The sequence below is a fragment of the Elephantulus edwardii genome, unplaced genomic scaffold, assembly GCF_000299155.1.
Source record: "Elephantulus edwardii isolate Elephantulus edwardi_28Jun2011 unplaced genomic scaffold, EleEdw1.0 scaffold00021, whole genome shotgun sequence".
Lineage (NCBI taxonomy): Eukaryota > Metazoa > Chordata > Mammalia > Macroscelidea > Macroscelididae > Elephantulus > Elephantulus edwardii.
Window position 1 is genome coordinate 12,840,952 of NW_006399771.1, and position 16,457 is coordinate 12,857,408.

Genomic DNA, 16,457 nt, shown 5'->3' on the forward strand with positions numbered 1-16,457 from the left:
CATGAGTTCCTTGTTTTTCAATGCAGCGTAGTATTCCATCCACAGCTTCTTTATCCATTTGTTTGTTGGTGGGCACCTGGATTGTTTCCAACTCCTTGCTATTGTGAACAAAGTCGCAATAAACATCAGTGTGCATATATCTGTTTGGATGTCAGTGTTATGGTCTCTTTGGGATATATTCCCAGTAGTGGGATTGCTGGGTCAAATGGTATCTCTGTTTGCAATTTTTTGAGAAGGCGCCATACCGCCTTCCACAGTGATTGCACCAGATTTTAAGTCTTGATAAATTAGGACTCATGCTATTGACTTTGAGAACTAACTCAGTGTGGGAGGGGGTGTGGGGAATAGGGTATCCACTTCTAGGTTCCTATGACAGTCACATTGGTCAAGTAAAGGAAGATTTTGGGGTCATGTTTGAAGTGTGTTACTTCACTTTCCCCCCCCAAAAGCAGGTATCCTTATGCCTTTAACCAAGGGTGGAGGTCTGCTAGAGGGTGTGGCTTCAAAATTCCTTAGTGAGAGGATGGGTCGGCAGGTCAGCCAGGGGTCTTGAACCTTCACTCTGGGAGCGGATCACTCTTTGTCAATGTGCTGTTTGAAGTAATCTGGGTTTGCTGTGATGCTGATCCTTATGTCATTGGGGGATCAAATACCAGAATGGTTTGCCAATGTGAACAGTGTTTGGTGGAGCTCCCAGTTGTAAAACAGGTTTGGAACAGGAGTGGCATCCACTTCTTAAACCACATGCCCCTGGAAACTCTATGAACTTGGAGAAATGACAATAGTTATGGAAAGGCATTAGGTCTTTTGTTCATAGAGTTGCTATGAGTTGTGCTCGACTTGATGGCAATTAACAACAACAACATGGTGTCCCAGAACACGTTTGCTTATATGAAACTTATGCTTGGAGCAGGAAGCAATCCTCAGAACAGAGCAGGGAAACACTGCATGGTTTAAAATCAGGAAAGGAGTGTATCAGGGATGCATCCTGTCTCCATCCCTTTTCAATCTATACTCAGAACAGGTCATCAGGAAGCAGGGCTTCGTGAGGCTTTATGAGGCATCAAGATTGAAGGAAGACTCATCAATAACCTAAATTATGCAGATGACATAGCCTTGCTTGTTGAAACTGAGGTGTGCCTGAAGTGTTTCCTGCAGAATAAGGACTGTAGTCTTCAATATACATTGAAGCTCAGCATCAAGACAACAAAAATGTTCACCACTAGGCCAATCAGCAGCACCATGATGGAATGGAGAGAAGATTGAGATTGTTAACAGTTACAGCTTGCTCGGCTCCCACAATCAACACTCTTGGCACCAGTAGTCAGGAAATCAAAAGATGAATTGCATTAGATAAATATGCTATTAAGGACCTTTACAAGTACTGAGAAGCAATGATAGCATTCTAGAGAGTAAAATGCACCTGATCCAGGCCATGTTCTTAACAATTACTTGCTATGCCTTAGAGAGCTGGACAGTGACTATGGATGACAGAGGAATAATTGATGCCTTTGAGTTGTGGTGCTGTAGAAGAGTCTTGAACATACAATGGACCACTAAGAAAACAAATAGGTCTGTCTTGGAGATGGTGAAATCAAGTTTCTCCTTGGAGATGAGGATTTTGAAGTTTCATCTCACATACTTTGGACATGTGGCCAGGAGGAACTGACCCTTGGAGAAGGGCATCATGCTCTGAAGGGTGAAGGAACTGTGCAGAAGAGAAAGATCCAGATGAGATAGATTGATACAGAGACTAGGGTGATGGTGGTAGGTGTGTCAGAGTCAGTGAGAGTGGCTTAGAACAGGGCAAGCATCAGAGCTGTTGTACATAGGGTTGCTATAAGTCACAGGCAACTTGACAGCACATAACAATAACTCTTGGTAATGACCTTTTGTTCTCTTCATGAATATCTTTTATGTCATCCGACAGCATCTCTAGTATTTGATATGTTGTGTTGAAGGTCTTAAACTTGTGCTTTTTATTTTTTTTACATTCAGTTAGGATAGACTCAAGGTCATATTTTTGTTTGTGTTTGTTTTAATTTTATTTGGCTTCAATTTGAATTTTCACATGCGTAATTATGATCTATTCCACAGTCAGCATCTGACCTTGTTTCAAGTGCAGATATTGAGCTTTTCCAATGGTTATTTCTTGATATATGGTCAGTCTGATTCCTTTGCAGTCCATCAAGTGAGGTTCAAGTATAATGTTGTCTTTTATGGTTTTTTAGAAAGGTATTTGCTATTAATATATCATTGAATATGTAAAATTTAATCATTTGACCTTGAGCTTCATTTCTATCACCAAGACTATACTTTCTGACTTCTGTTCCTTCCTCACTGTTTCCAAATTTTGCATTTCAGTCATCAATAATCATTAATGAATATTTTCTTTAATAATACTAATTTATTTATAAAATCCAAATACTCTGATTTTGAGAACAGATTCATCCAATTTCCCTCACCCCCCACGTCAAATTGTATAATTTCATAATTAATCCCCCCTCCCCCTGCACATCCTCTTGATTTCGTATTTCGTCAGTTTTGAACTTCAAAAGTTGGTGGCAGAAATCCTCAATTTTTCTGTCTTTGACTTTAATAATTGTTGGTACATATATTTGGATAATAGTCTTACTAACAGGTCTTCCTTGGATGCATAGCATAATAATACATATTATTATAATAGAATAATAGTATATAGATTGAAAAGGTATGGAGATAGGACACATCCCTGGTGTACACCCTTCCCAATTTTAAACCATGCAGTGTTTCCTTGCTCTGTTCTGACAACTACCTCCTGGTCCAAGTATACATTTCACATAAGCACAATTGTTGCAAACTGAGGGTAAAATATTTTTACAATTATTAATAATGAGACAGACAGCCAGGAATGAGATAGAAGAGAGAGCATGAAAAACAGGGGCCAGCAGTTCTCTACTGAAGACTCCCATTCAAGCTTCCCTGTATCTTTACTAGAGATTATCAGGAAGTAAATCACAAAGAGAATTCAACGCAAATGAAGCCAAGCTCTTTCTATTGAAAACCTACTGCTTGACTCAGGAGGGAGGGGTTAGCAAATGCAAGAATCTGGTAAACCCTTAAGGATTGCCTTAGTGCCTCAGGGTGAACTCTAGTTTGAAACATGCCTCCCCCACATCCTGAAATAGCATTCAGTTTATTACAAATATTTAGTATTGGCTTCCCAAACACAATCAAGTGTTCTGGGATTCCCTTCTCAGAGGTAGCTGCAGTTTGTTGTGATCTACACAATTACCTTTGCGTAATCAATGAAACACAGATAGAAATTCCTCTGGTACTCCCTACTTTCAGTCAAGATCTATCTAACCTTAGCTATAATATCCCTAGTGCAATGGCCCCTTCTAAACGCGGCCTACACATCTGGCAGTTCTCTGTTGATGTGTTTTTCCATTCATTTTGGATCTGACAAGCTGGCCTCTATGAGAAGAAATGTAGCATCAGGGATAGAGCAAGACTCATCAACAATCTGTGTTACACAGATGACACACCCTACTTGCTGAAACTGAGGAGGACCTGAAACCCTTGCTGCAGAAGGTCAAGGACTGCAGCCTTCAATAGGAATTAAAGCTCAACATCAAGAAAACAAAGATTTTCACTACTGGGATTATTGGCAGCACCATGATAGATGGTGAAAAGGTTGAGATTGTTAAAAGCTTTAGTTTACTTGGCTTCACAATCAACACTCTTGATATCAGCAGCCAGGAAATTAAAAGACAAATGGCATTGAGAAAATCCACTGTCAGAGACCTCTCCAAAATACTGAAGTGCAAGGATGTCAGTCTGGAAACTAAGTTTTGCCTGATTCAAGTCATGGTCTTGCGAATTACTTGCTACAAGTCAAAAAGCTAGACAATGACTAGGGATGGTGGAAGGAGAATTGATGCCTTTGAACTGTGGTACTGGACAAGGGTTTGAATATAACATGGACTGCTAGAACAAAGAGGTTTGTCCTAGAAAGGTTGAGATCAGGATGCTCCTTAGAGACAAGGAATCTGAATCTTCTTCTGACATGCTGTGGACTTGTTGCTAGGAGAGACCAGTCTTTGGAGAGTGGCATCACGCTTGGGAAGGTGGAGGGACAGCACAGGAGAGAAAAATCCTCGGTGAGATGGATTGATTAAGTGACTATGGTAATGAGGGTAGGTGTGTCAGGAACAGTAAGATTGGCACAAGATAGCATGGAGTTTAGCACTGTTGTAAATGGGGTCATTATCAGTTGCAGATAACTCGATGGCACTTAACAACAATAATAGTATAACAGACTATTATTATTTCTATGATTTTTACAGAAAAATTATGAGTTTTTGTTAAATTAATAGAAGTATGTAAGTCCCATCTCTCTATAGTCTCATCAATACACATGTCTAAAATATGTGTTTTCCATTTTTAAGGTAAAACTGATTATTCTATGTTTCTCAATTTCTTTAATTTCTAGGAAGCTTAAATTTTTCAGATAAATTTATTGGTTATTTTTATTTTTGTTCTATTATTTTACTGTTGGAGTCGAGTGCTTTTTTGGGCTTGTGTTTGACGTGCAGGACTGCTCTGCCCTCCCAGAAGCGAGGCCCTCCAGGCTTGGCCTAGGATTTAAGGCAGGAGGGGGCTTAAAGCCCCAAGGGGCCGAGGGCCAGGTTTCAAATTGTTTTCCTGTCAAACATTCTTCTAGGTGGTATAGCACTGGTCTGTGCATTGCTGTACAGAGGTAACTCGTGGTTGCTATGATGCTGAACACTGTGACACTGAAGTGCCAAACGTGGTAATGGGTACCCATGGTGGACAGTGTTCCCTGGAGCTTCCCGACTAAAACAAGCCTGGAAGCAGGAGCGGCATCCACTTCCGAAATGGCTTGCCTCCAGAAACTCTATATATGAACAGTGCTCAGGCCTTTGTTCGTAGGGTCACTATGCAATGGCACCTAACAACAATAACAACGATGACACAGAGCTACCTTGGCCTAATGGACAGAAAGTTTTGCTACCAGCCAAAGGTAGATGATTTTAATCTGCAGCCCTCAGGTTGGGTTCAAATTGTCTTCCTGTCAAACATTCTTCTAGGTGGTATAGCACTGGTCTGTGCGTTGCTGTACAGAGGTAACTCGTGGTTGCTGTGATGCTGAACACTGTGACAGTGAAGTGCCAAACGTGGTAATGGGTACCCATGGTGGACAGTGTTCCCTGGAGCTTCCCGACTAAAACAAGCCTGGAAGCAGGAGCGGCATCCACTTCCGAAATGGCTTGCCTCCAGAAACTCTATATATGAACAGTGCTCAGGCCTTTTGTTCACAGGGTCGCTATGAGTTGTCTATAATTCATTGGCACCTAACAACAACAACAACAGCATATTTGTTTACCTTGCTCTATATATTATTTTATTGATTTGTAAGAGGTCTTATTTGAAAAAAGCAAATTGTCTATCATATACTAAAATTATTTTATACTTTATTTTTTCCCTCTAATTTGTGGCACTTGGGAAACTTAAAAGTTGTAAATCTAATTCTGAGCTTTGTTTTATTTTGATATTCTAGCTTAAGAATTTCTTTTCCATTGCAAGATGAAGAACATTCACCTATTCATCATCCTTAATCATCATTAATCCTCATCCTTAATCATCATCATTAATTTTTATTCTTATGAGTTTTTATTTGTGCCTTTTAATCATAACTTTTCAATCTACCATAAAGCATGAGATTAAATCATACATTATTTTCTGTTATTTATAATATCATCACATATTTAATATTTTTAACTCATGTGGTCTAAATGCTACCTTACCCACATTTTACACATGATGTATTTTATAGTCTACCTTTGGGCACATTCAAGTATCTTTTCCTATGTGAGTAAGACATTATTTTAATCTTTGCAGATTCTTCACAAATTTGAATATAAGTAAGGAACATCCCCTTTATTACTATTTTTAATTTTTTTTCAAGATTACAACATTTATTCATTCATTCATGAGAATAGGAGAAATTCTCCTCTGAACAGGAGCATTGTCACTTATGAGTTTATTGTTAGTCATTCTTCTTACTCATGTTGTTGTTGTTATGTTCTGTGAAGTCACTTGCAACTCATAGTGACCCTGTGTACAAGAGCCCTAAACCCTGCTCTATCCTGTGCCAACCTCACTGTCTCTGACACACTCACTACCATTACCTAATCACTGAATCAGTCCATCTCATCGATGATCTTCCTCTTTTATACTGTCCCTCCATGCTCCAAACATGATGCCCCTCCTTGCAACATGCCCAAAGTGTATCAGACAAAGCTTCAGAAGCCTTGCCTCCAAGAATCAGCCTGATCATTTCACCCTCTCCAGTACAAACCTGTTTGTTCTCCTAGCAGTCCATGGTATATTGAACACTCTTTTCCAGCACCACAGCTCAAAGGCATCAATTCTCTTTCTATCATCCCTAGTCACTGCCCAACTCACTGACGCATAGCATGCAATTTTGAAGACTATATCCCGGATCAGGCACATACCTTCATTCACATCACTTTGTAACCATATTGCTACATAGCCTGCTTTATAGTTCAACTACAAATATAACAAATAGTAGCAATTACAACTCTCTGGCCATCACTTTGTTTCGTTCTTTTCTACGCAAGAACATATATGATAGCTCTCTTGACAAAAAATAAATTTCTATATTGTTTACCTTCAGTTAAGAAATTGCATGACATAGCTCCAGCACACTTGTTGAGTCTTATTCCACCATAGCTCCATCCTCAAACCTAAATATTCTCTTACTCACTCCACAAGTTTCAGATTTCTCTTGCCACATTTTTACTTATCTTGTTAATGTCATCTGAAATAACTTGCTTAGCTTCATCTAGCAGTGTAGAAATATTACTAATTTGTCTAAAATCTGTAGGGTTCACTTCATTTTTTGTGTTATGATAAATTTCAGATGCTTATATCTGGATCTTATCTCACAATATAGATCTAGAAATGATTCATTAGAAATAATAAGTTACAATATTAATATATTAGCCACTCATAAATTTCCCTATATACATTAATTGCATGTATGAGAGGAATTTGCTTTAAACTATATTTGATTTCTAAACTGTTAAGTGTTTTTCATAAAGCTAATATTGTTTTAAAATACTTGGAGATTTATGACAAAATAAAAGATGACTGTCCATGTCAGTTGATTACATTGATGACACATTTCTATGATTGGTTTGAAATCTCTTAGAGTTGTTGCTTTCTCTAAGTCTAAAAGGTCCTCAAGGATACATTTCTGTGGGGGGGCGGGGGAAGACAGATGACCCTCTGATTATCCCAGTGCTATTGACTCCTGTTATTATTATTATTATTAAAAAATCATAGAAATGGAAGAGATAAGAACTTAAAATGACAATAGTTGTGGGTAAACATAATCCTTGGAAGTAAAATTTCAGGTTTCCATGTTTGCAGAAAGTCTTTTTAAAAGTATAAACATATTATACCATCAAGTTCCACATATAATGCTTTATGGACATGTCATTATTTGGGATTTTCACCTGATACCATGCTCAGATTTGTCTCAGAAGGGAAAGAACCCTGAAGCTCTCTCCATTAAAAACCTGCTGTTCATGTTGTTGACTGTGTTTCAGAGCGTAGAAGGGGAACATCATGAGAAGGCCGTGGAACTACTCAAGGCTGCTAAGGACAGTGTGAAGCTGGTGGTCCGGTATACTCCGAAAGTCCTGGAAGAGATGGAAGCTCGTTTTGAAAAACTACGAACAGCCAGGCGTCGGCAGCAGCAACAATTGCTAATTCAGCAGCAACAACAACAGCAGCAGCAACAAACACAACAGAATCACATGTCATAGGTAAGAAATGCTTGATTGTATAAGGAAGCTGTTCCTTAGACAGCTGAGACAAATATCTTTAAATATAATAAAGCAAACCAAATCAAACCAATAAACACACAAAACCAATTTTCTCAAAAGGTATATACAAAATAATTGCTTATTTTATATTGTTCAGCCATATTTCCCCAAATTATAAGATATTTTGGAAGGAAATAGACTTTGTTAAGGCAGGCATAGACTACACTATACTGAAAACAGCAATACCAAAAATTAGCTTCTATACAAACAGATACTCAGACATAGCAAAATGAGAAGGACTGACCACGTCCTTGGCCAGTTGCCTTTGGACTTCATTCAAATGGCATAACCATACTACTGTATATCCCCTCTGTTTTTTTATTATTTGTCCTACTAAGATAACCTGGTGGCAAGAAGCTATGCTTCCATTCTGAAGGCACATGGTTCAAGGCCACGAGCTGCTCCATTGGAGAAACATGGACAATCTCTCCTGTGCAATTAACTGCCTCTGAAAACCCACCAGAGGGTCAACTATGTGTCAGCTCTTACTTTGTGGTATATCCCAACAATAAGATTAATAGCAGACTATTTCTAAGAAGTCTCAGGTCAATGTAGTCCCAAGTACCCTATAAAGTCCTTGATTCTGACATTAGTAGCTCTTCCTTTTCTCAGCTTCCTAGCTCCTCTATGTCTCTTGAGTTCAAGGATTCACTAGAAGAGTCTCCAAGAGACTAAAAAAATGTTAGGGAAATGACTTACATGATCATAGGTAACCGGCTAGTATTGAAGAAATTGGTGAGCTATGGGCCATGATCCTGTTGACTGTCAGTTATAGCACTGTTGGATGGTAACTATGAGTGATGCGGGTTGGTGATGTAGTGACTGGTAAGCATCTATAAGCTATGTCTCATGTGAGCAGGGTTTTCCAAAAGAAAAACGTGCCTGGCACTGAGTTCCCATGAGCTTATATAAGCCATTAGTAGGGTAAGGCTTGCATCCCATCCTAGTCCTCTCTTCTTAATAAAATAATTACTTTAGCACAAAATAAAAAGCTAATCTTTGGCTAGAAAAGACATCTGAATGATAAACCCTAGACACCCAGACCTTCTAAAGCAAAAAAGTCAAGACTATTATCATAAAGTTGATTTATACTCATGTGGACCCTATAGGACCCAGTAGAGCTGTTTCAAACAGTGTAACCTTTAAAGAAGTTGACTGCCAAAGATTGTCTGATAGAGTGTGACCTGCCAGAGGCTTAACCACTGTGCAATTAGGTCATCTAATACTTCTTACCTAATAGGGAGCTCTGATGGCCTAATGGTAAGGATCTGCACTGTAATCCCAAAGACACATGGTTCAAGACCACTAGCTGCTCCACAGGAGAAGGATGGGAAATCTTCTCCTGTGCAATTAACTGTCTTTGAAAACCCACTGGAGGGTCAGCTGTGGGTTGTTCTGACTCTATGGTACACAACAACAACAACATTTCCACTAGAATATTGACATACATTTATTGGAAAACACTTTGATTGGAATCTCCCAATAAGAAAACCTAGAGTGTCTATGCTCTGAGGGATATCTCTGCTTATCAGATGGATCTTGACCAGGAGCAGAGAATATTAGAAAGATTATTTATTGTGTTTGGGGTTTTTTTTTAATATAGAAAATAATTTGATTGTGTTGTTATCGCTGTTGTTAGGTGTCATTGAATCATACTGGCCCTGTGAACAACAGCTCAAAACTTTGTGTGATCTTATGCCATCTTTTCAATTTCCACTATGTTCAAGCCTGTGGTTGCATCAGTCGAGATCACTAAAGGTCTTTCTTTCCAATAAGCAGTCTTATGATAGATAGAGGCAGATAATTTTCAGTTGATTCATATGATTGTGAAAGTTGGGCAGTGAATAAGGAGCACTGAGGAAGTGATAACTTATAATTGTGGTGTTGATGAAGAGCATCAAAAATACCACGGACTGCCAAAAGAACAAACTAACTTATCTTTGAAAAAGTGTACCCAGAATCTTAGAATCAAGTAGGGTGAAACTGTCTCACATAATATTTTGAGCATGTTATAAGGAAAGGCCAAACTTTGGAATGGGACTTCTTGCTTGGAAACGCAGAGAGTCATCAAAGGAGAATAAGACCCTTGAGGAGATTAACATAATAACTAAAACTTTAAGCCCTAAAAGAGAATTAAAATTTAATCAATAACTGCTCAAGGGAGCAAGGGTAAAAGAAGAAGGAAGGAGGAAACAAAATACTAATCCAGAAGAACTTCAAATGAGAGAGAAGCTAAAATTAATAGAAAGCTAAAAAAATAATTTCCCCCAATCTATTAACAATATAGCATTACACTCAGCAGTCACAGGCTAATTATATAGGAAAAGCTTTCTGGGAAGAAATAGTAGCCTTAATTCATGCACCAGCTATTTGATATATGAAAATGAGAATGTCAAAGTAGTTAGGAATCAGTGGCTGAGAAGAACACTGTTATATTATGAGGCAATGAGATAAGTTGAGACTAAGTCAACAAAAGCAGTGTAAGGCACTGAAAAAGAGATTTTTTTTTATTGGAGTAGACAGCAAGTTTTTAAAGCAAGAGAATGAAATTGTTTTATTTCTGTTTTCAAAAATCACTCTGGCTTATATGAAGAGAATGGATTATCCCAGAGTAAAAGTAGAAGCAGAGACCAATTAATGACGTTATTGTACAGTCATTTAGGCAAAAGGTAATGGTGCCTTGGTATAGAATGATATAGTTAAGATAGAGTGATATAGATAAACATGGACAAATCATCTTGTATATAACTTAACTTTCTGTTATTAATACAAATTTAAAGACCATATGCCTTACACAATTCATTCAAAGGTCTTTTTTGGTAATAATAGCAATCTATTATTCTTTAATTAAGCCATTGATCTCTCTCTGCTAACTAGTTCATTTTTTTTTTTCACCTCCATTAATACAGACCTGGTCTGACCCATAGTAAGATTATCCACAAATTCTTTAAAAGAAATACATTGCCACTGAAACAGCTAAAGTTTTATTATAAGCTGTCAGTATTATACTTGATCATCTTTGGTGCTTGGAGGTACAGAAAGTGGCACAAAATATTTGGTGGGCCATCTACTCAATTTCATTTCACTAGTCCACCAATCTTCACTAAATTATCTCATAGTTTCCTATTTTCTCACATCAAAGATTAGCACATTTTCCTTTTTAAATTGTTGTCAAAATAAGGAGCAAATTTGAAAATATAACATTTTGCACAACAAACCAATTATATCAATAATATTGCACAGTCGCTAATTTCCATTGCCAAATTCCTCCTATACCCAGCCCACTCATCCTTGACAAGCACTGTTCAACTCAAATGTCTATATAGTTACTTGTTCTAGTGAAATAATATTTTTCCTTTTGTTATTGGGTAGTTTTACTCAGCACAGAGTTGTTATGATTCAGTCAGTATGTGGCACATGAGGAAGAACTTTTTCTTCCTGGTACACGTCTTTGCAATTAAACGTGAGACTTATCTTTATGCTTGCCATGGTAGTATTTGTAATTCATGTGATCATAGTCTCTTGAGATGAAATAGTGACCATTTCAAGTAGAAACTCAAAACAACCAATTCAAGTCAGACATGGATTTTTATGGTAAATTCCATCAAAGAGGACCTACATTAGCTCTTGTGCAACTTTTAATTTATTCCATTTTTATGGATTAAATCAGATTTGCTATACTTGATAACTCATACTAAGTTTACTTTTGAAAAGAGAGTTTAAGCTATTTTGACTTACTTGGTTGGAAAAAATCTCTGAGATTTTGTTGGTTTTTTTTTTTAAGTTTGACCAGTCAAACACAACCAGGTAAAGCCAAATGCTTGTCAGATTTAGTCTTCTTGTTTTTACCAGATGAAACATAATTTCTACCTTTTAACTTTAAAGAATTATATTACTACATTATTAAGTAGCTAGCCATATTGGAATGGTAGATAAAATTTAAACGTATGTTGAATGCAAGTAGTATACAAAGAGCCTCTTATGCATAATTTTTTTTATTTTAAACTATTCTGAAGTAAAATATATTGACTGTTCTCCTAACTTTGTTAACTCAAATATAAATAATCAAGACGATATGATTATGATACAGCTCTATGTTAGAAAGGGAAGTCTGGTGACTTAGTGATAAGGAATTGTGCTGCCAACGCAAAGATATGCAGTTCAAATCTACCAGCTGTTCTGCAGGAGAAAGATATGCAGTCTGCTTTCATGAAATTTACTGACTCTGAAAACCTGCTGGAGGGCCAATTATGGGTTCTTTCCAACTCAACAGGACACACAAAAACAACGTGTGTTAGGAAGAAATCTAGAGAGAAAAATGTAAAAATTGTTTTTAGAAAGAATGATGCATTTATTTCATTTTTAAGCATCTGTTTTAAAATGTTATTTCAGAGACACCATGTTTCACCTGATGTTGGTAGGTGCCAGCAAAATACTTCTTAAGCAATCAGTATTCTGAGGAAATCCAGGCCAATTTCCATTTCCCTGATTTCTTACTGCAGCACTACAGTGAAAAATTCATTACATGCAAAACTAATGCTAGAGTCTAACAGATTTACAAAGTAGTCATAGTTGACCAGTGGCTGTACCAGTTTTCTTCCACTGATACTCCTACATGACGCACGTAAAGGTGGAGGGTGTGAGGAAGACCCTGACAAGATGAACTGACTGCCATGATGGACTCTAGTATATCAGAGATGATAAGGATGGCACAGGATAAGAAAAGATCCAGGTTTGTCATTCATAGGGTCACTGTGAGTCATAGTCAGCTAGATGATAGATAATAACCACAACAACCTCCTCTTGAATTCTTTGTGTCCTTTCTTTTCATTCAGTACTGACTGCACCTTCTATCATAACTGCCATAGCTATAGTCATGACGATCTGATCCAGGGAGTCATACTAGAATTACCATCCCAGATAATGAAAGGACCAAGTCCCTCACAATGGATCGGACAAAGTGAATCCAAGGAAACCAATTACTTAAAAGAAACTGAACCAGTATTTAAACTTAATACTGGCTTGAAGTTACTCAGCAATTCCTATAGGGCAATAATATTTCTAAATGCATCGTGTACTATAGTGTAGATGTACTGTAGGCACTATGGTGGCTTAGTGGTAAGGAATTGCACTGCCAACCCAAAGAGAAAGATGAGCAATCTACTTCCATGTGATTTACTGCTTCTGAAAATCCTCTCAAGGGTCAGCTATGTGTTGGTTCTGACTTACATTACAAAACAAGATATACTACATATTCCTTAGCCTTCGTAGTCAGCCCATGAAGGCTGTATACTATTTTAAATCTCATTTTTAAAGTAGGAAATGGAGATATACAGGAGTTTAAGGATCTCTATTACCATAATATGGCAGGTTTGGAAGCAAGAGTCACGTCCACTTCTTAAACATGCCTCTGGAAACTCTATGAACTTTGATAAACATCACTAATTGTAGAGGGCTTTCAATCCTTTTGTTCACGAAGGCAGTCAACAACAGGCAATCAACTACCTTTAGAGCATGTAAGTGTTGAGACCAAGATTCAAACCTAGGAAGACACGTTTCAAAACGTCATGCTTGTAACCACTCTACCACACTTTACTTTGTTCAGTAGAATACATACTTAGATAACCCTACTCCATACACACTCCTAAATTGTCTGGGCATGCAGTTTTGATCACTTACTTCTTTAAGTCTCACCTGCGTTGAGTGAGGGTTACTCAACTCCCCTTCAAAACAATGTTATTTACCTATAGTTCATTGTCATGGCTAAACTAAGTTAGCAAGGTAATTTGATCAATAAAAACACAGTGTTACTAAAAATATAATTTTTTATCTATTTTTAAAAAGTAATTTTGTATCTATTTTTAAATCTGTAATTTGTTCAATTATAAATCAAGGGATTGAGGGAAATCATAAGAACATTTAATAAAAAGGACTCTTCCTGGATCTTTCGGTTAGTCATGTTTTGGCAGCTGCCATATATTTCAGTCTTTTGTCCCACTGTTTATGTGTCTCTGGAAAGACAAACTCAAGATTCTTAACAAAGTTCATCTGTTCCTATTCTCTCAGCAGTCATGATCTGTGCTTTCCATGGGGAGATGAAGCTATAAGATTAATTCATTCATTAGCAATCTAATCTCTGGAGCTCTGTCACTTAATAACTAAGTGACCTCAAGTTAGTTGTTAAATTGAAGTCTTGGTAAAATGGTCTGTACTGACATTAATTAACAAAAAGCTATGTTAAAGCCTTAGACGAAGGTGTGGCAGTTAGCACTGAGTAAATTTTGGCTAGTAAGCTAGCAGCAGCAGCAGCAATAGTAATACTATATAATGAAAATGTTTCTTTGGGTTAGGTGATTCAAGAAGAAACACAGTCAACTGATATGAAATAACTGTATAAAAGTATAAAAACACACACACATACACACACATTGCTGATCAGTCCACTTTGACTCCGGGCAACCCTATGTGTGTCAAAGCAGATCTGTGTGGTCCATGAGGTTTTACAATGGCTGATTTTTCAGAAGACAAAGAGACTAGGCCTTTCTTCCTAGCCAACTCTGCATTGATTCAAACTTCTAGCCTCTTTGCTAGCAGTCAAGCATGTTAATTTTTTTAAAGGTGTTAGAGAAGGCTGTTCTCCTAAGACAGATCCTATGGGGACATTTATCTACTCAGATTAGCATTGAATGGAACACAGACAGACATCCCTCCTTTGTGAGAGGAAACACAAGCCTAGTATGTGCTTCAGAGAGGAGATGTTCCTGCCTACAACCCGTCAGAAAGAGATTTTGCAGGCATGTTACCTCTCTGGTGGCTTGGTGGCAAGAAGCTGTGCTGCAATCCAGAAGGCATGCAATTTGAGGCCACCAGCTGCTCCAAGGGAGAAGGATGAGCACTCTCCCTCGCTGTGATTAACTGACCTGAAAACCCTCCAGATGGTCAGCTGCGTGTTGGTTCCAACTCTACAGTATACAACAACCTCTGCAAAAGCACCACTAAAGATCCTAAGGTCTTTGTATATAGGTTATCAATTATTTGCCTTCCAAAGAAAAATATTTCATCATCTGAAATGAAGATGAAAGAGTGTTTTATGTTTCAAATTTCTAAGCTTATGTTCTGTATTTCATTTTCAGATGTCACTGTGACTTTTCCATTCTCATTGGATAATTTCCTTTGCAAACATCAAACTTTCTTTAATGTGGAAGATCGTGTCTGAATGATAGTGCCTAAAATAATCCTTGCTGTTCTCACATAACACATGCTCTTGTATTTTTAGCATATTATAGTTGACAAATGAATATTAATGACTAATTCTCTTTACTCTCCCCCACCCCCTCTTTTTCAGGTCCTTGAAGGAAAATTATCTGATCAAACATCTGAGAGTCACAAATTTGAAACAGTGCTTCAGAATCCCAGCACATAGTAAAAGGAAAAGACAACACCGCTAATTATACTTATCAAGAAGCTGTGAACACGTGGTGTATAAATTCTTTACCAAGGCAACTCAGCATCTTTGTTCTCTGGGCCTGAACCCCTGTTGCTCATGCACTCTTTACACACCCAGGACTTCTACTCCCAACAGTGGAAATTCTCAGTGTGTAAAGGGAGAGGTTTCCCAGTCGGCAGACTGAACCAGTATAAGAAGAATAAAGTCTGTGACTTTTGAATAAATCACAAGGGCCAGGATTAAGTGAATCTTTGCTCCATAGCTTTTCCAGAGATTAACAAAACTCTTATTAGGCTATAGTTCAAACTGCATCAGTTCAAGGTTGTTATTATCACTTAGAAGAAATGCACATTGCCCCTCCCCCTGACTGACCCGCTCCACGTCCATGTTGCTGAGTTTCCTGAATTGAAATTCCAGTTAATTACAAATTCAACCTCTATCCCCTCTTGAAAATGGCAAATGATAGACTACATTTATACTCTCTTTTGGTTCTGGAAGCAACTGGCTTTTTATTTTGGTGTTTCCTTGGATTTTATTACATCTTAATAGAGTGGGGCAATTTGCACCCAACTTTTAGTTTATTAGACACAATGGTAGAGGACTTTAGTACTGTATTTTTTATTTAAGTATTGATTGTATCTATTATTATTAATTATAACAGAATATAATATATATTTATTCCACTCTGTGTAAATTCTCAAAATGTGTTTGTCACAAATATAGGTCTTTCTTTTGCCATATATTATATAGTTGGTATGAAACTATCAGCAAAGGACCTAGCTTCATTGAAATGATGATTCACATATGATTTATATAACCCTACTCTCATTATTTCTTTTGTTAAGTTGTGTATATTTTTGATTGATAAATGAGAAACATAATAAGGAGAAATCTAATCTCTTTCTACCTACACTGATGTGCTTAATTTGATGTATTATATTTTAGGGCGTTTTATGAAACCAAATTATAACATGTGTGAGTATAAATACAAATATGTATGTCACACAACATTTAGAACAGTTTCCCTAGATATAAACTGGATATTCATGGCACTCTAAGACAAAACAATTCTTATTCTTCAAATTAGGCTT

The 16,457-nt window shown here is 37.4% G+C and overlaps 1 protein-coding gene across 1 annotated transcript in view; it reads left to right on the plus strand.

Moving 5' to 3' along the window:
- The window catches only part of LIN7A (lin-7 homolog A (C. elegans)), a 310,570-nt gene extending 294,980 nt beyond the window's left edge, over nt 1-15,590 (plus strand). The window contains exons 5-6 of the mRNA XM_006882541.1: nt 7,641-7,859; nt 15,265-15,590. Of these exons, the coding sequence (XP_006882603.1) occupies nt 7,641-7,859 (219 nt within the window). The 3' untranslated portion in view covers nt 15,265-15,590. The remainder of the gene's footprint in view (nt 1-7,640; nt 7,860-15,264) is intronic.
- Nucleotides 15,591-16,457: the final 867 nt, after the last annotated feature.